The sequence below is a fragment of the Parasteatoda tepidariorum genome, chromosome 1 (assembly GCF_043381705.1).
Source record: "Parasteatoda tepidariorum isolate YZ-2023 chromosome 1, CAS_Ptep_4.0, whole genome shotgun sequence".
In the NCBI taxonomy this organism is placed as follows: Eukaryota; Metazoa; Arthropoda; class Arachnida; order Araneae; family Theridiidae; genus Parasteatoda; species Parasteatoda tepidariorum.
In genome coordinates, this window is record NC_092204.1 from 94,808,469 (window position 1) to 94,833,620 (window position 25,152).

Sequence of the window (25,152 nt, forward strand, 5' to 3'; positions counted from 1 at the left end):
AAATCATATGTTCCTCAAAATAGTATGCTCTAAAAAAATAAAAGAAAGAATACCATGACAAATAAGCTCAGAATACTTTATATCACAAATATCAAAACAACTACGAACCCTGCAAACTCTGAAAAGTTATACTGATAAGTAAGCCGACATATAACATTTTGAAGTCACTTTTAATAATTAACTTATAAATAGAAAATAAATTACTTGAAAAACTATTTCTAATGTTTGCCGTGGTAGAGGTATAAGCTTGGTCTCTCCTAAATTTCCAGCCATAATAATCCAGGCATTAGCAGATGTTGTGGACGCACTTAATTTGCGACTAGGAAAAACAACAACTCTATATGGTATACCTAGAAAAGAATTTCTCACCATTATTGAATATTATTGACTATTATTATTACTGAATATCAAATAATTATGCATATTTTTAATGTCAAGGTTTTTTTTTTTTTTTTTTTAAAAATAAAAAAATAAACTTTAAATTTTCTGGAATCTAATAAATTTAGAATTTGGATTTTTTTTTTAAATATACATACAAATGTTTAAAACTACTAAATAATAAATTGTTGTATACTGACTTGTATACTATAGGGTGCAACTTAGACTGATAGTTTTTTAAATAAAATTTTTAACAGAAAACAGAGCTGACAAGATTTAAACCACTTGATTTTTTTATAACATAAGTTAAAATAAAATTTTACATTTAAATTTCTTTTGGAGTTTAATTAAAGGGTTTTAATTAAACCAAGGGTTTTAATTTAAAAAAATCTGATAGTAGATTATGTCCCATCCACTGCTTTTTTGTTGTATTTAGAGATATGAAAATTTCTTTCTCAGTTTTTAACATACTCATGGCAGATAGTGCACAAATATTGCGATGCGATTTTCATTCACTGAAGATTTCGAAAAAATGAGATGTGATTTTTAGTTTTTTTTTTTTTAAATAATTTAAACGTTTGCTTCTTGCAGCTGTTGAAAAATTTAGAATCAAAAACAGGAGCTTTGGGATGAAATATCAATGCCTTATCATACGAATTTGCTGTTTAAAGATAATTTTTTTTGAAATGTCAACTACTCATCTACAACTAAGTTTTATAAATTGTCAGTCTAACTTAAGCATCTTTGTGCATAATTAAGAAATTAACACATCAAAAACAAAATAAAGAAGAATTTTATGTAAAAAATTTTAAAAAACGTTATAGAGGAACAAGTTTTGGGTTAAATAATTTTAATTAAAATATTTTTTAGTACTAAATATTGCTAACACTTAAACTATTCAAAAAAGTTTCATGAGCTTGCTATTTCTTTATAAAAAGTTTTAATCTTAAAGATTTTTTTTAAAAAATAAGACAGTTTTCTAGAAGAAATTTTAATTAAATATTACAAAATGACTAACTAAATAAAAGACAAACCTGTTTACACTATGCATAAAATTTTATAACAAGTATAATAATAATTTACCAATGTCTAGTTGCAACATAAATACAAGCACTATTTGCATTTACATAAATTATTAGAATAAAATAGTTTCTTAGAAGGGATTTTAATTAAATATTTGAATAAATGAGTATATAAATTAAAACACAAATATGTTCACAACATGCATAATACTTTACAATAACAACATAAATAATAATAAATTAAAACTAAGTTGCAACAGAAATATAAGCAACATTTACTATCTGTGTCCATATGGAGGACAAAATACTGTTCAAAGGCAAATAACTTACTTGTTGAAGTAAAAGTATTTGTGAAGCACAAATAGTCTACAGCATTTAATGTTAGTAAATGGTACAAGAATTGTTCTTTTTCATCATCAGATCGAAGGAAAGCATACCTTTTATAGGAACTCCTGAAACATATAGAATTTTTTTATCAGTATTTTCAGTAAATTGAGGGAGCATTAAAATATTGATCATTAGAAATTTACCATTTGTAATATAATGAAAGAGTTAGTACAGTATTTAGGTAAAAATTGGTGCAAACTATCAATACAATACACTTTCACAGCACGGGTTGATCCAGACTTTTTATGAAAAGGTCTTGTCATTTTGAAACTATGAAAACTGTATCAACAATTTTGTGAAAGTAGGGACCCGAAAACCTTGTGAAAATTTATGAAGAAAAACAAGAGTGGTCTGAAAAATCAGCCCATTCTCTGATTTCAAAATAAGCATAAAATGGAACTCTTTCTCCCAGTGACTAGTATTTGCAAATGTGTCAAAATAAGATGCTGTTTTTGTGAGGAAAAAAAATCATGACTTTCAAGGGGATAAACTTTTAAAACTTATGAATAAATATTGACTTTGGTGTTTTAAAGGAAGAATTTTGAGAAGGGTTTAAAGAGAGTGCACACTCCTCATGTGTTAAAGGAATCGAGGAAAAATTGTGGTTCTCACAATAGGAGTCGATCAGAAGAGTGACAATTTAGCCTTCTTGACGAAAGTATACGCCAAGGAGCTATGTGGTTTCCTACGTTGTGTTCACCACAATGTTCCCATTCTAGAGAGTTAAGTAAATGTTGAGTTAGTCAAGTTTTGTGGCTGCCAGTGCAGGTCAGTGACTTGACAATGGAGTTAAGTTGCTGTTGACTTGTGTTCATAGTCAGGTGAACTCCCTGTGGCAGAATCGTGGCAACACGGCGACATTGTCGCAGAACATTACAGAGTTCTTGTAGAAATATTTTTTATTTGGGAGGCAAAGAGGTTTGGGTTTTTTCATCTGCAGAATTTTTTGAAACATTTTTTCCCCCTTTCTGCAGAATTATATTCAAAAAATGCCTTTCTCGTATATCAGAGATGGAAAAAAACGCTCTTTATTCTTTTTTCTTCTTTCTTTTGAGAATAAAAAAATTCTGCAATGATTGGCGTTAGGTAGAATTTCAGATTGATATTAGAAAAAGTCATTTCCAAATAGCAAAAATTTAAAAAAGGTTAACTATACAAATATTTTTTAGAACAGAAGAATATCGCCAAAAATATTAGAATATGTATTCTTTTATACTTAGATTTAAAAAAAAAATTCTTACATTGATAATTAAAAATATATATATAATGTTCTATACATGAAGGCTTTTTTTCTAAACAGAAAGTGTTTCTGTTACCTTACATTAGTAACATATATAATTGCTACTATTAAAAATGTCCCTCAGAAAGGTATTAGTACTAGAGAGAATTGTTACAGAAAGTTTTAAAAAATTCTGCTGCAGGGGGTGAACTGCGGTTGAATTAGATAATTTAGTGGTGCCATTTGGCCTGGTAGGTGGGAAATACTATATTTTTCTGTGATGTCTGGATTTTTGTAGTGCTGCAATCTAAAAGTGCATGAGAAAGTTGAGTGTTCCAATAGTCCAGGATCACTAGTTGAGGTGGGCAGGAGTGAAAACTTTTCATATGTTGAAGGAATAGAGGAAATATTGTGGTGTTCACTTAGACCCATCTCAGCTAAAGCATATACCCAGTTTCAAGGTCCAAGTTAAGCATAATAAACTTTTAAGAAGCAATTCTATAATGAACATGTAATGTTGAAACATTCAAAGGGGAAATATTTCTTCTAGGAAAATATAAGTATCAAGACTGGATAGTACATCTGCATGCATTTAGTTCAGTATAAGACTTAACCATGTTTAGGAGATAGTATGAAATATAGCATGCCGGTTGACAGAGAAATATCGAATAAAGTTTAACCGGCAAACTACTGTTAGTATTTAAACACTCTAGATAGTATTTGCTTTGAAATATAAGACACTGTCAAATAAATTCAATAGTGATTATTTGCTTACCTTAATAAGTCTTGGTTTGAAAGCAATTTCTGCAAATGCTTATGCAGTAATTTCTTTTCAAGAGCGAGCCTAACCCAAGCTCTTGCATATCCTATGTCTGTTTTAATTTCGGACATGGCTTGGATGTTTCTGTATATAAAAGTTTCACAAAAATTATTAATATTTAAAAATTAAAACATTACTTTTTAATTAAGACATATTAATTCAATTACATAATAACACAACAAAATGAAATATAAGTTCCCAACTAAAGCATTAAAATCACCCCTCTTTGTAAATAGAATAGATGTCTTAAACTTATGCAATTTCTTTATTTTCACAATTTTCCCTCTCTCCCTTACCATGGTTTTGGCATATTTTGCTTTTTTCCATGACAGTATATTTCAGTAAGTAGCAGTTTTGTGTTTAAAATTATTTTCTTTTCAACATAAAATGTATCTATTTGCAAACAAAAGCTGTAAATGTTTTAAATTTAGCAACATCAAGAATTTTAAAAAAAAATTTCTTTAACTGAACCATAAAAAAGGGAAAAAATTATTTTTTGAAATTTAAGCAATTAAAAACTCAATGGGAGTAATGAGAGAAAAAAAATGCTGACTTTTTCTTTATTTCAGAAATAATGATAAAACAGTAGGATTTCTAGTTACGCTCATCTAAATTAAATTAATAATGAAAGCATGATTTAGATTTCATTGTAAAAAAAAAACGTCATATAAAGTCTAAAATAATTTGATTAATATGCATTTTATAAAAACATTTTTTCCCCACATCACCGAGGGGAGTAAAATGCGTCTTGTTCAGGGTGCGTAGCCAAATCTCTCAACAAAAAATAAGCACCTTTAGAGTACTTTTTAAACACTCAAAAAATATTTTTAAGCAATATATACATTAACAAAATGCAAAATAATTTTCAAAGACTTCATGATCAGGATATAATAAATAGTTTCTGATAAAAACCTCTTTTTTTTATTATATTAGCCACCATAAAAAGATCGAGATATTTTTCGGTTCAATTTCAGAGGGTGGAAAATGAAGCCTGAAATTGATAATATCTTACAAAATGAATGAGAATGCAAGAATCTCACCGAACCCAGCTCAGTATATGCATTGTGGACCTGCAAGTATATCATCAAACACGTAACATGATTGGAGCTATCATACAGTTCGGACCGAAGGCACGCCGAAATGGATTGTGGTTGAATGAATTGTGGAAACGTTGAATAGAACAATGTGAAAACTATGCTTTTGCATAATACGTGACGAAAATCAAGACGGTAAAGAAAAAAAATCTCACCGAAAAGGGAAAATTAAGCACTTTTTAAAAACACCCAATGAAAAATGCACCTTTAAAGGTTTTTTAAAAAAGAAAATCAAAAATAAGCACCTTTAGGCACTTTTCAAATACGCTATGCACCCTGTTGTTGCTTTAGCACTAATAGAACTAATAATATGCCTCTCATTTAAAATGCATAATAATTTACTTTAAAATTGGAACATCCGACTGGGTTTAGAATTTTAAACAATCAATGTTGACAGAGGCTTACTTTGTGTCATATACAAGAGATATAGGAAGTGACTTTAATGAGGGCATATCAGGAGTTTTAGGTTTCTTTCTTTCTTTATTATTTTCTCTGTAAGGAGATACAGGGTCCTCCTCTAGACTTAGATTTGAAATATCTAGAAAAATTACAGAATCAATTAATAAAATCCAAAATTTTTTTTAACAAAGGTATCTCAGGGTTGCCACTTAAATCTGAAAAAAAAATATATTCTCTGTACAAATTATACACAATATATTAATAGAAGACACACAATCTTGAGTGAGCTATATTATGCTAACTATACTAGTTTTAATTACTGGAAAAATTCAAAGAAATAAGGAACAGCTTAACATACCTAAAACATATAATGCTGTAGTAAATTAAATAGTTTAGTACGGATGAAATATGATCCTTAAATATTTCCCCCTTAGATTGCGCTTTGAGTGGACACCATGCACTTTTAAAAGACGTAAATAAGAAATAAAATTCCCTGTATTTTTTCAGTTTGTAAGAAATAACTCAAAATTCCCTGTTATTTTAGGTGATTTTTAAATTCCCTGTAGAGTGGCAACCCTGTATCTAGAAAATTTAGTACAATACAAAATAAATAACAAAATGTTGCAAATTTCCCAGAACTTAATTATTTTATAATTTTTATGACCAGGTTTTGCATAAAATTCTTAAATATCCATGAGAATCTCAAGATAATTGAAGCACATCTCACAAAGTAAAGGTTATAAACAAAATTTGTCAAAAAAAGAGTAAGGTGAAACCTAGATCAGCTCTAGTACTCAAGAGATTGTTAGAATTTGATATACCCTAAAAAGTGAAGATTATAAATGATTTTTTTCTTCTAGTTTACACGAAATTAAGTTTAAAAGCTAAACTAGTTAATGTTACTTTAACTTACTAGTTCATGTTACTTTAAACTAGTTTTTACTTACTACAATTCTTTGAAAAATATAATTTTTTTTTTCTCAAAACTTTCTTTCAAAATAATATTACAATATTTAAGAAAAGTTCACAATTCAATCATATCTCACATAGCAAAGATTATAAAAAAAATTTTTTAACTAGATATTCAGTTAAAGTTTTATAACTAGATCATCAGGAAAAAAATATGATAGGAAAAAAAATTATATTTTTATCTTCATTTATTTAAAATCATAATTTTTCATGGGTTTTCTTGTTAATCTTCAAAAATAGTTATAATATATTTTTAACTAAGTTATTTAATCCTTCCTAAGGGTAAAACATTTCCAAAGACAGAGGCTTGTTACTATTTTGAAAGATATGTCATAAAAATAACAATTTAAATACTTTGTATTATTAAATACACCAGTTTTAGATTAATAGATGCAAATTCTTTTATTTTTTTTATTTTTGTAACTTGATTTTACAACACATCTGTCAAATTTATAAAGGTATTTGATTCGGTTGAGAGAATTATATGAGCTTGGTTTTATGACAGTACTCTCAACAATTTTCAAAAAGAAATTTTTTTTTCCTTCCAAATTTCAAAAAAATTTGAATTTTTCAAAATAATAAAAAAAATTAGGAAGAAAATAATACATCAGTTTTAGAATAATTGTTGAAATAATATGTGGTAGTTAATAAATTTTAACAATAAAGATTTGCCATTTAAATGAAAAATAAATTGTGAAATGGCAAATGCACATGAGAGCAAATAGTTTAAAAAAATAAAGTCATAACTTATTTATAATATAAAACATTTCATAAAACATAATTTCGAAACACTTCTTCCAGACATAATAATGGTGAATTTTTCAACTTTAAGTAAAATTGAAATGTATTAATATAAACATGGACTTAAATAGTAGTTTTATTCTTACAAAGTAAATGACATTAAAAGTAAACAATAGCAAAAGTTATAAATGGCTGTTAAAGCACAACATATCAAAGAGTATAATATGTTGTACTTTCAAATAGTAGTTTTCTCATATATCAAAAAGTAGTTTGATTTATATAAACTAAATTATAATAAAAACAATAGCAAAAGTATTGAATGGCTGTTAAAGCGCAACAGAGTCAGTTTAAATGATTCAACAGGTTTTAAAATACAATATATTGAGATCTAAGCCCAAATGGCTGGCAAGCGACTGCAATTTATAGGATATCAGCAATGCAGAAGAGTTTTTGCATGTTTAGAATAGGAGGAACATTTTTCCAAATTTTCTGCCATGAACTTTTAGATTGCCAGACCTCATCCTATTCGAGTTTGGCGTGTGCAGCACGGCAGCTGCTCTGACGAACAATGAGAAATACATGTTATATAGACAGAAATGGATTGCTGTCAAGATATTTGCCCTGTATCCAAGGGTCATACATTAAATCTGTGTGGTATGTACCAGAAACTTGGAGAGTGCAGGTATTTTTTTATGCATCACTCGTTTATAGCACTCTGGTGAAGGCGTCGTTCACTGCACTAGTGCAGAGCTACGGGTCGTGAGTTGGATTCTGGAAGTCGACTAAACACGTGTATGAGCAACAAGGTGCATGTTAAATCTGTTGTGGCTGAAAGTTCTTCCATTGATGATAGTACAGTAGTTTGGAGAGAGTGATACATTATATTAAGGAGCAGTCCAAAGCATGGCAAATTACATGGAATTCCTAATATGGCCATTAAAAGGTAAAGCTCTAAAAAACTGGACAAGGTGCTCAACCATGGTTGGAGGACATACATGGCTTGTCTTTGTGAGTCATATAAGTGTAAATAAAGTCCTTTGAAACCTGATGAATAATTTAGGATAACCCTGTATTATGAGATGAAAAGGAAGGGTAAAAGGGGAGGGGGAGAAAGATACTGCTCAGCAAGAAATGGCAAGTTAATTTTTGTTGTTTCACAACACAAATACAATGCAAAACTATAACACATAATAAATTTTTTACTGGCTTTTTTTTAAAATAAGTTTTATTTATTGTTTTCTAAAATTGTGATAAGTCACTTTTTTTAAAAAATTATGATGCTAACATAAAAGCTTATAACTTTGTTAAATGTATAGAAGTACGGAGAAAAATGTACACTGGGACACTAAACACTTACCAATATTTGTTAGGTGACTAACAAGAGTGCTCAGAGCACCAGTTTTGACTAGAAGTAAGCCAATGTTCCAAAAAGGCTCAGTACGAGCTAAACAAAAACATAAAATGAAGAGAAGGGAAAACAAAATGAAATTATAACAAAATAAACATAATACATGAAGAAAAAAAAAGATTTAAAGATAAAAAAAGAACCAAAAATAAAAGTAACGCAAAGAATAGAAGCATAAAAATGTTAACAGAAAAAAAGCAAGAAAAAAACACAAAAAGAAGAAATAATAAGTTTTTAAAATAAAAAATACCTCGGTTTTGAGGAGACGACAGCATTTATGATTTAAAACATGATATGTGCAGCGTATCTAATAGAACAACCTATTGGGTGCTTTTTTTTCTTTACTATTTGAGCTTGAAAATTCTATTTTGCTGAAATGGTTCTCTAAAATTTCATTATTACTCTTCATCCATTTATCTTTTGCAGCAATTTATTTTTATAATATACGACCAATAATAATTTAAAAAATTAGCAATGCAGGTGGTAAACAGTTTGCAAGAATGAATATAACAATAGCACAACAGACGCTCTACTTTTACTCTTAAAATTAGTAAAAAGAATTGAAAGCATTCATTATTGTTTTGTGTAGTGTAATCCTGCACAAAACAAGATTTTATTCAATTTTATTCAATCATTATTAATGTTTTTTTTTCTTCTTTGCATTATTGTAAGGATTTTTAGCCGTTAAACCATTTGATTTAATAATATTTAGGTATTTCAAATCAAGTTAAGATAACGGGACAGTATGCAATCACAATTGTTCTACATGGTACAATTTTGAGCCTAGTAAGATTCTTTTCATAAACTTATTGTATTTCGATAACTTATTTTTAGTACATTCAGGTTCTTAATTACTTGGTTTACATAAAATTTGAATACATTAAATTGGAATTTATTAACATAATGCACACAATTGTACATGGTACAATTTTGCGTACATTTGAATGAGTTACAAAAATTATTGAAATACATAATTTTTTATTCAAAGTAAGATCGCATATATTAATTTATCATATATTTAATAATTATTTTAATGATCTTTAAACATTTAATAATTAAAATAACTTATTATTTAACAGATGCGTTAACTTTGCGATCTAGTAAGCAGTAAAAGTTTGCACAGTGTATCCGGTGGTACAGTATTCCTGATAAAAAACTTTTTATTTTTATTCAAATTTTGCGGGTGGATCCCAGGGGGGCATATCTTCACGAAATTATGGTGATAAACTTAAGCAAGTAAAAAAAAAAAAGAATGAAAATAAGGATTTTTAAAATTTTATTTAAAAAAGAGTCATGAATAAAAAAGTGACATGAAACTTTAAGTATTTAGTAGTTTAAAATGAAGCTATCAGAGGGTCATAAAAAACAATTAAATATTGACTAATATTAATGAATATTACAATTGAAACTAATATGTTATTAGTCTTAGTTAAACTAATAAATAAGACTAATTGCGAGGAAGAAAGTTGTGAGCTAGTGCAAAATTAGGTGAAACATTTGTTGAAATGAAAACAAATATCTGATTTTCATAATCTAAAATTTATGTTAATGAAATAATTAGTAAGCAAAATATTAGTTCACCTACAATCAATTCTTTTCCTAAGAACACACCATGCCAGAGCTGCAGTAAGGATTGAAAAATAGTGCATTGAAATTAGAAGGGTTATGTAACAACATTAAAATTAGTAATAAGACTTGAAAGAATAGAATTAGAAAAAAATTTTATAGCCGGAAAACATTGAGTGGAAAATATAGAAAGTTGAGCATATACATAAATGTGATCATTATAAATTTATATTTCATGATATTAATACTAACAATATCACAAAATTAAAAGGATTATTAAAGTTAATAATGCAATAACACGAGTAATTTTTTTAAAAATAACATGAGTTGTTTTAATAATAGATTATGAGTGCTTTTAAATAAAACTTAAAATATGATTGGTACAGTTACTAATTTAAACGATATAAGTCAAATAAGATATAAAAAGTTTAAGTATAATACAAATAGTTGTTTTTAGCATGACAATTATCCTATCCAAGTCATTTTGCAGATAAAAATAAAATTTTATAATGAAATGGTTAACTCTTTCATTTGTTTTAATAGCATAAAAATAATTTTAATAGCTTAATTTGTTTTGATAGCTAAAAACAGCTTGAAAGTAATTGGAGAAAGCAATATAAATAACAAGTTCAATAACTTTAGAATGACAAATGCTATGGAAGCACATAAATTTGCTGGTCAGACTGCACCCAAAACAATAATTACAGCTTAAAAGCAATTAGAATATTAAATTTTTATGAAAAAATTAAATATTTTTTAAAAAATTATAAAAATAAAGTTTGTTTTTCAACAACAAAATAAATGGCATAATTGATTACTGGATTGTGTACTATTTTTCAGTAATAGAGCTCAAAAAACATAAACTTAAAAAAAAAAAAAAAAAAAAAAAAAAAACACTACTCTATATACAAAATGTTTATAAATTGTTCATACGAAGGAAAAAATAGTATTTTTCCAATAATTTTAATGGAAAACTTTAAAATTCAATTTAATTTCAAAGTAATAAGAAAAAATGAAAAGTAATCAGAAAATGGTCAATTACTCACCAGGAGTTAAAAAATTAGGATCAATAGGTTTACCAGATGATTTACATTCTTCAACTTCCAGGTAACTGACCAGATGGGACCATAAGGCAGATTTACCCTGGGAAATAGTTTGTGTTAGATTTCTAATAATTTATTAAGGAAATTAAAACATATTAATAGCACAATTAAAGGTACTAAGATGCTTGTGACAACAGATACTAGCTTTGAAAGTAATCTAATTATTTGATGATCAGAAGAAACGCAAATTTTATTATAATGGCTTTCAGCAGCTTAAATTGACGAAATATTTCAAATATATTACACAACAGAAAAAAATCCCAGCTTCCTTCTATGCCCCAGCCTCTCTGAATTTTCAATCTTCTTCATATATTTTTAATTAGGTGCATGATACAACTTGCCCTCTAGTGGCTCCCCACAATTTTGGTAAAGTTGAGGATTACTAATGTCATTTTGTAAATCTTCATCTTCTTTAACAGCAAATATTCAGAATTTGTATTTTAGCCGTATTTTACATTTCACTAAAGGAAAATTATTATGATATTTTTATGACACTTTAAACACTATCAAAATCATTATTGAGAGAAAAATACTAGTTGGAAAGCTACAAGTAAAAAAATTTGCAATTCTGTCAATGCATATTACTAAAAAATTATTGTAAATAATTGCTAAAATATGAGCACTTCAATGAATTGTAATATAATACAAATGTAAAAAGCTAAGACATGTTTTTTCATTCTTTTTTTAACAATAGCATATTTTTATTATTTAATATTAAGCCAATGAGTATTCTAGAGATATAGTTTTACAGTGGTTGAGCAGTCATTGTAAATATTAGGATTCTATTCCCTGTAGCAGCTCGAAAACCAGCATAGCTTCAGATAGATGGGTATTAACTTGTTTCGAAAAGGTGGACACTGCACTATGTTGGTCACATTGCTATTATCTTGTTGGTCTCAAAATTATTTAGCCTTACCCATGACCCCCTTGGTTAACAGCAACGCGTTACAAGATAGCTTTATTTTTACAAGATATATGACAAAACTGACATTATTATAAGATATGAAACTGAAATCATAATTGACTTTTAATGCATAAATATAAGCTCTGGTGGCTCAGGGAATAGAGTGTTCGGCTTCCAATGAGGCGAATCGGGTTCGAATCCCAGCCATGGCTGGTTGATACAAATTCCGCACTCGCCTCGCACCAACAGTTTAAGTTTCCCTTTTCATGTAAGGCAAATGTGAGTAATAAGACTATAATCAATGGGAAGAATAAGTTATTAAAGTAAACATACTTGCTTAGCTTGTAAACCATGGGCCCAGACTCTTTCCAATAGATCACATAAACTAGCAATCAAAGTGTTTTCTTCAACTCCAGTAATGCTGATTTCATTGTGACCCAAGTCAACAGCTTCTTGACCCATTTTCTCTACAAGCATTCGCTTTGTCTAAGTATAGAAAAAACAATCACTATCTAGAACAGATTTTTTTTAAATAGCTAAATAAAAAAAATATTTTGCAAACCCCGTATTTCTTAAAGTTTTTTCATGAACATCCCAATTTTATCTATTATTCATCAAATAAAAATTGGTTCGGTAACAAGTTGCTTTCCTTTGGACCTAGGAGTTTAAAAACCTGAGTTTTCTTTTAGCAGCTCAGCACTGATTTCCTTCGTTAAAAAAAAATGTTTCCCAAGAAGAGAATATCTTTAAAATACAGTTAATGATTATAAAATTCCGTTACATCGTTAACCCTTTTTCAAAAACAAATATCAAATATTAAAACAAGTAAAAAATAAACAACATTTGGAAAAATAGGCAAAGGCAATTAATTTAAGAAATTAAAATAACTGTATGGTTCCTCTAAAATAACTGTTTAGTTTACAATTTTATAATTATATAAAGAACTGTTAAAATAGTATAATCAAATTTTATAAATGCTTCTAGATTAACAAATTACATATTAAACATAGACACATAGAATAAATTGCACATTGACAGAGAGATGCTATTTGTAATTGTGGAAATAATTACAAATAGGGTACCAATTTTTATAATCAGATACTGATAAGTATGAATACTCTAAACTGATGCTTAATTCTTAAATATGGAAAAAAATATGAATTTAAAAAAAAAAATTTTGGCATTATATTAAATTTGTTTAAATTTAAGCTATATTTAGTAATTTAAGCTTAATATTGATAAGCAATAGTAAAGGTAATTTCTCGTTTTTTCCATTTTGTCTTCGTTTCTTCCAGACTAAATGCCAAACTAGCTCTTATCTGAAAACTGGTGGTAGTCATGAAAAAGTTATGCTTTGTCACAAGCCTAAAATTGGTCATAGCCACATGTCTAGGGAGGTTGCATTGGAGGAATTTAGTCACAAATTTGAAGACTTATGAGTGACCCATGTCGCTTGACAGTGCTTAATTAAATTGTTGATTTTTCAATTTTATAACATAAAAATAATTTTATAATAATTTTATAACATAAGTGAAAAAAGTATGTAAACCTACCTTACCAAGAATTAAAAATTTTAAATTAAAAAACAATTGTAGAAATAGAGTATTGGATCACTATTTAAACTGAAACTAATTTACTATTTTTTTATAATATAGTACATAATTTTACCACTCATATTCAGATAATTGTTACATTTTATTCACAAGAGTGAAATTTTATAAAATATGATGTAAGCCTGACCAACCCAAATGGTTCAATTAGCCACTTTGATGGTGTTGAATGTTACAACCACCTGCCCATTAGGTAAACATGCTTATAAAAATTATAATAAAAGTACAAATTGAAAAATAAAACTTTATTATTGCTTTACAATGATTTAAAACATAATGAACTTTTGAGTCTTAATGAAATATTCATTTATTCTTTCTTTCACTTCATTTTTGTAAATCTTTGTTTTATGATATATGTTTCAAAGCTTAGACGGTTTTCTAAATTAGCCTCAGTTAATAACTCACATAAATTTCATGTTTACAAACAGATGTGGATTTAAAAGCACTTAACAGTTGTTGTGCAAATTATCTTCATTTATTGCATTGCCACAAAAATTTGGTTCATTTCATGGTTGCACTGCAACTCAATTAACAGCATTTGGAGAGATGGCAGTTCATGACAATATGAAAATATTTCAAACATTAATTTTATCACAATTGGTTAATTCAGAATAATGATTATTAAATGTTATTAGCTTCTTTATCATATTACTATGCTTTGAGAAATTCTTAGGTTTGCCTTTAGGAGTAATATAGCAAAAAATAGTGTAAATTATTTTCCCAAGTAAGTACTCAAACAACAATTTCTCATTAAAAAGTATTTCTATCATTAAATTAAAATATAATTCCCTTAATATATTTTGTAAATTAACAACAGAAAACAAAATGTACACCAGAAATATAAATTCGCCCAGCCCCTTCAATAGGCTCTTTGTTTGACAGATCTGTTACACAGATGTTTAAAAAACAAAAATACCATTACAATGTGAAGCACTTCCTCTCCTAGAACAGAAAAAAACCATAACTTCTAATTACTAGATATAATTTCACTGTAGTACATTATAATTATTACACATATACATTAAATATATATACATAAATAAACACACACACATAAATATAAAGAAATAGAGAAGTTTCGTACCCTCATTTTAGCCTCCTTCAGAAGAGCAACAACAAATTTCCAGTACGTCTGTGATATAGATGCTGGAGAAACATCATAATGTTTTTGATTCCTAATAGTTTTAGTCCTGGCCTCTTGGATATATTTCTAAAAGATTTTATCTATTATGTTTTCTCTAATGTATTTAGGATGATAAGAAAGTTAAATATTATGAACTTTTTACAAAAATTTAGAACTTTTATGGAAACGCTCACATTGATCTTAACAATTCGATGTGTCATATAATAACTCCTTCCAAATTTGAAAGAATATTTTACTGTCTAATACTACCTTTTCATTGAGTGGCAAGGTGAGAGACCAATATTTGTTTCTGGAAATTAACCAACTTAAAGATAGAAAAAAACCTATTCTTTTTTTTTTCTTTTTTTGCAAGCTGCAGAAATAATACTAGGAGATTGGAAGCTTTTAACTGGCAATTGCTGCAAATTGACAAAATTTAATTTTTTTCCATCTTGTTTGTAAAAATTCTTTAGGTACTTTTAATTACTTTACCCTTTTTTAAAAAAAAATAAGCATTGCAGTATCCCCACAAAAAAATGTTAAAACTTTAACACAGTATGTAGTGGTTTCTGCTTTTTAGTCTTATTGCCTTATTTTAGTACCAGAAAATCAATATAACAGGAGTAAAGAAGCAATTACAAATAATTAGCATAATTCTTGAAATTATGTGCAAATCCTACAGATTTTTTTTCTTTTTTTTTAATGTAAGTTGAAGTTAAAAATATTTGTCGGAATGAGTTTCACAATAACAAAAAATGCTAAAGGCTAATAAAATTACAGTAGAAGTACTTAAGGCAACAAAATTAAAAAACAAAATCGATGTTCTTCCTTGAAAAATGTAAACAAAATATTAAACAGATTTTTTTAAATTTTTACACGTCTTCAAGTAATTGGTGAGTTCTACTTTTTTTGAGGTTTGGTTAAGACAAAAAATAGCTGCAAACTTTTTACTTTATATTTTAAACTTTATTTATATCTACAAACACTAATATTTCTCATATGTTCAACATGAGAGTAAATATGATTTTGTAGTTCTAATGCAATACAAATATTAATAAATAAGGGGGTGGGAGGGAGCATTACGTTATTTATATGCAACTTAATAAATTTTTAATCCAAAGCAAAGTTTCAAAACCTGTTAACTGTCATCACAGGAATTAATGCTTCAAATAATATTTTATTTTTAAAGCTGTTGCTGGTTTTTCACAGTTATTTATGATTGTTAAGTTACGCTTAGATCATATTTAGTCCACACCTTTAATGCTAATTATGAAAGCGATGTAAAATATCATTATGAAGAAAAATCAAGACTAAGTGAGAAAAAAAAAACATTTGTGATCTAATTTTTAAATATTTCGATAGATTAACTCTCTGCAGTTTTTGGATAGATAAAAAACGTACAAATTAATCACAGATTTTAATAATTTTCTTCTATAGAGGTGTAATACACTTAATATATATATATTTAAATATTAGTCTCCTGATGATAAAACGATTTTTAACAATACAGTAAGAACTCTCGGATATAGCATAAAATCAAATCTCTTCTTCAAGTGTAAGGTATTTAGACTGTGGCATTTTTTTTTTTATTGTTTCTGGCAAAAGAGCTTCTTAAAAGAAAATTAATGTGTTACCAAACAAAAATATGGCAATGAGATTTACTTGAATTTAACAAACTAAACAATATTACATTTTATTTATTCCTCCTTGTCAAGTTGAAAAGTTTTATCTTGTTAGGATTCATATAAAATAATATTTATAAGAAAATGTTGAACAAGAGTTTAAAATAAATGAATTACACAGACAGTAAAATATATTCATGTCTTTGTATTTTAATAAAAATGTTAAGTAATTTTTCGGTGAATATTTAACTAAATTTAGATATTTAAGTTTAATTTTGATACCAAGACAATTTTGGTATTCATTCCATGTTTACTACTGTAGTTTGCTGTAAGTTTTAAAAATGTAGACAATACCTCAAGACGGCACAACTTATTTATATTTTGCTACCTTACAATACACTGCCACAAAGTCGTCCTTTTGTTTATAATTGTTAGTTAAAGAACTCTTTGTTAAAAAGCAAAATGACATGCACAGCCAATACTTACTTTCCAAAGCCCAGCATGTTTTTCAGCAAGTTCAAACTAACAGACGAAACAAATAGTAATACATTAATGTCATGCACAAATAGCCCAAGAATATAAGCATGCAACAAGAATAGCTCAAAAAAAAGGTTAAAACAAAGCAGAATTAACATGTTAGTTACATACAGAAATGTTACAAAACAGAAAGGAAAACACAGGCTTAATTTGTCAATGCAAGCTTTAACCATATTTGTTTCCAAACTCTCATAATTTGTTTTACAATTAAATAACTTAACAAATAAAAATGATGTAAACAGACATTAAAAAATATTTTAAAAAAACAGAATGTTCACTGTAAAAAAAAATATAAATTTAAAAAAAAGAGGGGGAAATCACAAAAAATTAAATATACATTTAAAATACTCAGCTCTTACTTCTCTTTGGCGAGCATTTATTTGCAAATGTTCTGATTGCTGATGTCTACGACCTTGACGTTTCCACTGTGCGCTACTTATTCTTCTCCTCGATCTGACAAAGATATAACATAATAACCATCATATACGTTTAATTCCCATTAATTTTTGTCCATACTACAGAAATAATTAAAACAGACAATATTTAATCAATTCACAGCAGAGGTATTAGAAATATAAATATTTGAAAATGTGAAGTTTCTCTTGAAGTTTCAAGTTTTGTGAATCTATAGTTTTCATGTTACAACATTTTGTAGCTAAACTGGAAAGCCATTACTGTAATTTAATAATTGTCTGTTTCTGATGAAAAATAATATCATAGTACTATTTTTCTAGTAATTTAAAATAAAAATCTTTCCTGCAATTTGAATTTTTTGTATAGAGATATAATGAAAAAAGACAGTTTTCAATTACAAATTAAACTTAAGTTCTGTTAAAAAAAATGGAAAGCATCGTTTTAAAATAAAAAGCTTTATTTTTTTGATGCAATTACGTGTCAAATCCAGGCTTGAAATAGGCAATTACGTGTCAAATCCAGGCTTGAAATAGACAACAGAAGATCTATATAATGCCATTCAATAAACTGTAAACAGCTCTATTCAATAACTGTATACAGCTCTATTCAATAGCTGTATACAGCTCTACAAATTCTCTATAAACAGCATTAACTTGACTGTTTCAAACGCTAACAAAAACAGATAAATTTGCTGGATTCTATTTCTAATGCTCTTGGTAATAAAACTTTTTTTCTGTAAATAATAAATACTTCAGTGCATATTTTTGTATTTTAAAGTATTTTCATTCAAAAATTACTTGAAAATATTAATATTGATTTATTCTAGATATATATTGCTTTGTAGAGAAGGTAAGTTTTATGATATGTGAAATTATTTAAACAACAGAAAATTCAATGTAACACAAAGCCTGATGGTTCAATGAATGTATTATAAAGATATTATACTATATAACATATAATAACCCGATAATATAATATGTGGTCTAGCTTGATATAAGGTCAATATTAAGGGGGGATATAGGGCCATGTTGTAATACAAAATATTGACTTTGAATTTCTTCATTTTAACGCTATTCAACACACTATTATATATATACTTATATAGTAACCGATAGTGTCAAATTGTGGGCCCCCTATTAGGCCTATAATTATTTCCTCTGGTAGTGTACACTAGTACCTGGAAATATAATATGTAGTCTAGTTTAAATATTATGAGTCAATATTAAGGGGAGATATAGGGCCATGTTGTAATACAGAATAATATGTTAATAAATAAAAATGTTCATTCTGCTTTGGGATGATATTTTTTATACAGCTTTATTTTTTTCTACAATTTCTTTTAATTCAAGAAAAATTTACTTCCCAAAATGTAACTTACAGAGAGAAATTATTTTCTTCCATAACAGAATAATAAATACTACTTTACCTATGGGCAGCAGGTTCTTCATTCAGAAGTTCACTGTTCAGCAAAGGAAAATGACTAGGAATGTATCTTTTTTTAATAGAGACATCAGTTGTTCCTTCAATAGGTTTTGGTAAAGGGGCAACAATGTCTACCTTACTAATCCTCCTTTCAATCTGGCTCTCTGCAACCAAAGAGATATTCTTTAGACAAGCTTACAAAAATAGTTCCTAAATTAGATTTGTTATTTTAAAATTTAAATATTAGGTAAGTACAGTGAATGAACATGTAGAACCGGATAGAAATAAGCACGCTTGCAACACTGATATTGTATAACTTGAGAAACAATAAATAAAATACTTTAATAAGGATCATTAGTTTAACAAACTATTGGGTGATTATCTTGAACTAGCAAATTGTACCAGACAGGATGACACATTTTCAACATGGTAAGAAAACATAGATAAAACATGAGAAATAAAGATAAAAAAAAGATTATTAATTTTAATGAAAAGTTGTATGCCGTCTACACTCTTTAAATTTACCCATTTTTTCATTAAAAAGTTCGTTTTCTATTCCATAGATGCAATATTATATTATCATGCATCAGAATATCAGCATTATTTTACAATAGCAACTGAAATTAATTAAAACACATTTTCACATAAAAATCGATCGCTATGAAGATAAATGACAAAATTTTTTTTTAAATCTTTAAAAACAAAGTTCTTTCATTGAAAGTAAATGTAAGTTTTTGTTTAGAAGAAAGGGAATACTTATTGTCAGATGTAATAAATTAGACACAAATAAATAAACAACTCAAGTTATTTCTTACCCTATATTTAAAATTTTACTGAGTTTTTGACACCTTTTTTAAGAAACATATTTAGTTTGAATATTTTAACGAGATGAAAAACTGTTGCTCAAAAATTAATCGCAAACTGCCATTATTTGGTTGAATTGGAATAGATTTTTAAAAGCATTAACTCATATATTATTTAAAAAAAATTTTGATAGAAATATATTGAGTTATAACATTTCAATACAATACAAAAAAAATTTCTGTATTCTATTTTTTTTTTATTTTTCATGAATATTTTAATTTATATTTATTTTAAATGCCTTTAAAAAAATGTTAAGAACTGTGTTTCCAATATAAAGTTAAGTTTTATAAACCATTCTAAATGGAGGATCACTTTATTTTGCTTTTTGGCATAAAATATATAATTTATAACATGCATAATTTAAACATTAGTATTACATTCAAAACTTAAGACAAAATTATGATTATTATATTATTTTAATTTACCTGTTTCTTGATAAGTTGTACATCTTTCATATGTTGTTACTCTCACCCCATCTCCACAATGTTCACCCTGCAGTAGACGCATTCTAGCATCAAATAGCTGCAGAAATAAGTACACATTTCATTCAGTTACAATTGCAGATGAATTTATTAATACACATGAAAGTAAGAACTGCTATTGGCAAATGTCAAGAGTATGGTGTAAAGACTGTATTTTTGAAGTTATGTTACACATGGCATGCAATCATAGTTTGCAAAAAACATGATTTTTCTTTTTAAATAATTTAAATTAAAAAAAAACGCTTTTTTTACATTGACCAATCATGATTTTTTTTAAATAAATAAAAAAAAACTGTTTCACATTGACCAATCGAAACTCAGATTAAATGTATTAATGGAAACATTTTAATTATCTGAAAACAATATTAAAACTAAAGTATATTTCAAACTAAAATGATTGAAATAGAAAGAAAAATTGAATAGATTGAGAAAAAAAATTGAAATTATTCTTGGCTCAACAAGTCTTCCTTCCTTATTTTTGTGTGTATACAAACTACATATTAAATAAATTTTAAAAGTTCTAGTATTTAACATAAAACTAAACGGTTATAATAAAAAATTAAATTAATATTAAACAAAAAATTTTTACATGGAAAATGCGTTGGTCTCTTTTCCTATTTATTATTCAATTTTAACCATCAAATAATATTTTAGGCATTATTTCCCTCATTAAAACAAAACCTTCAATACCAATCAATGAAATCAGACAGTAAAAAATATATTTTTGAATTAAATCAATGATTAAAAAAAAGTCAAATGATTTAAATCTCAACCCTGTATAGACTTAGAGGTTGAGCAGCTCCAAAGAGCAGGGCACATCGACGAAACGTCTATTGTACCCAAACCCTAAATCATGATTACCAAGAAAGCTTCATAGCTGAAATAAAGCTCAGCAAACACCTGACATGGATATCTTGCAATTTCTAGGCCTTAATTCAATGTTGCTCTATATGTTCAAATCTTTGGGCAGAATAGACCTCACAATCACAAAGTATATGTTATAAAGTCTTCTCAAGATGACAACCTCGACAAAAAGGATGAGATACAACCCCCATTATGTAAAACCCTGTATATAGTTACCTTTAAATAAGGATCAGGGTCTTCCCATAATGACACAATTTTGTTGTCTATGAAGGTGGCAAACATTTGAGTTTCAATGAATCTAGACAGGAAGGGCAGATAAGGTTCAGGCTGATCCGATAAAAAAGAAGTTTTATCAAAATTTTGCATCGTTTCTCTCGTACTCAACCACTGTTCCATGTCATGCTGAAATTTTAATAATAACAATTTGAAAATAATATTAATGATTAAAATATTCAACTCAGTTATCAATAACTTGAACATTGTAAAATAAAAAGCATAAAAAATGCAAATTAAGAAAAATTATTAGCATAATTTATACAGTAAACTGGCTCTAAGGAGGAATAAGTCCGAAGCAAATATTTCCGACTTACAAGGTTAGTTTCACCCATCAAACTATTCCATTTGAAGTTGTAATTCCCAAATCAAACTGAATTTATTTTTTATACAGCTTTTTCTTGGTCATGAAATTATACACACAAAACATTTTGAGTGTTGCACCTTCACAAATATAATAAAAATACAGAGATTGAGCAAAGTAACGAAAATGAGTTATTTAAAAATTATAATTTTCACAGCTCTTCATTTATCTTAGCATCAAAATGGTTTTATAGGTGGGAAAAGTATGAATGCTACTTATATTTCTTTCAAAAAGGTTAAGGATTCTAAAAACTACAGCAGAAATATCAGTTTTAAAAAGAATTTTGCTCTTGTTAGAGACATTAAGAACTTATTTTTTAGACAAATTCCAGCATAGGTAACATATTCTAATATATACAATAAGATAATACATACTTTCAAAATAAAGTTTTAAAAATAAAAAGTGTAACAACAAACCTGATTCGGCTGAATGACGAAACTTTCGTAAGACCTGAACATATGAATGAATCGGCTTAAGAAAATTTCCCTCACAGCATTATTCAGCTTTAACATGTCGATGTATCCTCGGATTTCTTCTTTACCACGACTTCGACTTCTGCTCTCGTTATCTGTCTTCTTTGGCTTCTCAAGATCACTAAGGGTGTTTATAACACCTAAGCAATGATACAATATAAGATTTTAATTTAATTTTCCTTAAAAAAATTATATTATTGAAACATTAAGTTTCTTTCTCTTTTTTTTTTTTTTGATTTGTTGTAACATAAAAATTTTTATTTGTGAAGTCATTTCGTTTAAATGCTTTATTATTATTTTTTTCCTCAGAAATATTGCTTACCTAAAGGTGTTTATAACACCCAAGCAATGACACAGTAAATAATTAAAATGCTAATTTTAATACAAGATTTCAGTTTTACTTTCTTTAAAAAATTTTATTATTGTTTTTTTTCTGCTGGATTTTTTATAACATAAAATTTGTTATTTGTGAAGTTATTCTGTTTAAATGCTTTATTTATTTATTTTTGAAATATCACATGCCATGCTCCCTTTAGAACAAATAACCATTACAAGACACAACGGCCCCAATGCTATTAAATCACTCTGTTTAGATAGATGTTAAAAAAAATAGTGCTGCTTTTCTGCACAATAATTTTGAGTAGTATATGAGCAGGATTTTTAGTTTTTATTGAGAAAGATTATGAGTAGGATTTTATCAACTTTGACAAGTTTTTGAAAGGAAGATTATAATTTTTAAATAAATTTTCTATGCCACATTTAAAACTTCACCATGCCACAATATAGCAATGGGATGGGCACCAATGAGTTATCCAGACTACTGTAAGGTTTCTTTTTCCTACGAGATCTCCGAAAACCAGCTTGAACGGCTAATTTTAAGAGAAAATATTACAAAATAGTGTTGAAATGTTGTCTTTTCATGTGAACTTTGAATAAAATAACTCTTTCTTATATCAAAAAATTTATAATTTTTTTACACAGGGATGAGATTAGCCAAAAGGCAAAAAAGCTGAATTTACACGATAGTAAATTTTACGCAAGCGCAACCCTTTAATAATAAATTCCAGACAGTTTAAGGTAATAAATAATGTGTTGACATATAATTGTATAGTAATCTATCATTATATAAATGATTACATTGATACTTAACATTTAGTGAAAATAAAAATTATCAATTGAAAAAATAAAGCTGGAAATTATATTTTTCCTCAGTTCACATAAGAGAAAATTATTACTTAAAAAACTACCTGGTTTAGCAAATTAAAACTACTGTGAATATACATTAATATTTCATTTCTTTTAACAAATGCTCTTATGTGATTTATAGCAAATATGTCAATAATATTACTTTTTAAATTATATTGGGAAAAAAAACTTTAACAATGGACCAAATTATTATGTTCATATTATAGTCTAATCTAACTAGAGCCTTTGAAACATATCAATAACAGTGAAGTAGAAATATATAGTAACTCCTTAACATACAAAAATTGCTATTTTAGTTTGAAAAATTACATGACTATCAGCAACTGTTTAGATAATTGCTTTTTATTTGATAAGAATTTTGCATTTTATAGTATAAATAACTGCAATTATAAATAAAATTTTGATGAATTTAACTCTTTTTCCACAAAAAAAAATAATTAAATTAAATCCCTTTTTAAGTGATTGCTTTTGTTTACTATATCTTTTATGTTTGCTATATTTAGTCGTTAGTCCATCTTCAAACATCTTGTGACAAATCCTATTTTTTCTTCTTTGCAAGCACACAATGCAAGTTTTGAATATATTCCCTTCCACGTTCTCTGATGTTTTAACACTTACATATACTAATAATCGTCGTTAGAAAAGCAGTCACCTTTATAGTAACTAATTTTAAAAAAATTTACTTCTTACTAGAATCGCGATAGTTGATCTTAAAATTGCGTGAATATGAATAACAATTATGGATTTTGAACTCACATGGATATGAAACTAGATATACGATTTTGAAAATGAGAAAATACAAACTGGGATATAGAATTTTTAAAACGCGTAAATACAAATCACGATTCATAATTTTTAGATTGCGTAAATACGAATCATACTGCGTAATTTTTAGATTGCATAAATAAGAATTATGATGCATAATTTTTAGAATGCGTGAATGCGAATCCCAACGGCTTTTTTTAAAATCACGTATAAATACGAAAATCAATGTTTGATATTATAAACCGCATGAGCAAATCAAGACCTTGAATTTTAAACTTGCGTGAATACAAATCACAATATCGATTCTTAAATCTCGTAAATAAGAATCGCAGCGTACAATATTCAAATCGCGTGAATAAGAATCGCAACACGCAAATATGAAAAGCTATATTTGATATTAAAATCGTGTGAATAAGAATCGAGATATTAGCAGATTCCAGGCTTGGGACCCCTAAAGGGCTTGACACAAAAATCGGATCTATCTGGAGGGCGGGTAAAATATTCGGAAAATCTTATCTGCTGCGAGTAAAAGGGGAGAAAATAGCTAAAATAAGTAAAAATGAGAAAGGATTGGTAGCTATGTAGTTTGAATTTTCTGTTACTCTTTGAAAATCGGTGAATTTTCAGAAAAAGTGGAATACTTATTAAAAAAAAGTGAAATTTTTAAAAAAATCTGAATTTTTGATAAAAAAAGCTGAAATACAAGAGATAAAAATGAAAAAAGCAGAAATCCGCTAAAAAGCGGAAAAATCTCATCCCTGTTTATACCTTTCAAAACCAATGTGCCCTATTTATTCATAAACCTGTTTTTAAAGCTCCTTAAAAAGTTCATATTTTTTACACTTGGTTCTTTATCTCTTCTGGATTCTTAAAATGTTTTTTTTCTCCCCTTGACATCATATAGAAAAGTTTGCAATGGTAAAATTGAAGAGTTTAAAATAAATCTTTTATTGGATTGCAAAAAATTTGAAATAAATATATAAAGGATAATTTTAGCCTTACTAGTCTCCCCTTAATTCATAAAACTGGTTTTAAATTCCTAAAAAAAAAGGCTCTGCTTATTATATTTAGAGCTAAACTCTTTCTTCCTGATTCTTAAAATATTCTTATTTAAAACATCATACAG

At 27.3% G+C, this 25,152-nt stretch overlaps 1 protein-coding gene across 8 annotated transcripts in view; it reads right to left on the reverse strand.

Moving 5' to 3' along the window:
• The window catches only part of LOC107441620 (DENN domain containing pinstripe), a 54,437-nt gene that overhangs the window by 13,654 nt on the left and 15,631 nt on the right, over window positions 1-25,152 (reverse strand). Inside the window, exons 9-23 of one of the 8 annotated variants that reach the window (XM_071184068.1) lie at window positions 21,999-22,195; window positions 21,162-21,347; window positions 20,025-20,121; window positions 18,740-18,899; window positions 17,259-17,352; window positions 16,849-16,884; window positions 14,702-14,827; window positions 12,341-12,493; window positions 11,047-11,143; window positions 10,020-10,055; window positions 8,387-8,473; window positions 5,326-5,458; window positions 3,782-3,910; window positions 1,731-1,852; window positions 205-350 (exon numbers count right to left, since the gene is read on the reverse strand). In XM_071184068.1, coding sequence (XP_071040169.1) covers window positions 205-350; window positions 1,731-1,852; window positions 3,782-3,910; window positions 5,326-5,458; window positions 8,387-8,473; window positions 10,020-10,055; window positions 11,047-11,143; window positions 12,341-12,493; window positions 14,702-14,827; window positions 16,849-16,884; window positions 17,259-17,352; window positions 18,740-18,899; window positions 20,025-20,121; window positions 21,162-21,347; window positions 21,999-22,195 — 1,799 coding nt within the window. The remainder of the gene's footprint in view (window positions 1-204; window positions 351-1,730; window positions 1,853-3,781; window positions 3,911-5,325; window positions 5,459-8,386; window positions 8,474-10,019; window positions 10,056-11,046; window positions 11,144-12,340; window positions 12,494-14,701; window positions 14,828-16,848; window positions 16,885-17,258; window positions 17,353-18,739; window positions 18,900-20,024; window positions 20,122-21,161; window positions 21,348-21,998; window positions 22,196-25,152) is intronic. The other 7 variants (XM_071184073.1, XM_016054949.3, XM_071184075.1 and 4 more) reach the window with 7 other exon arrangements.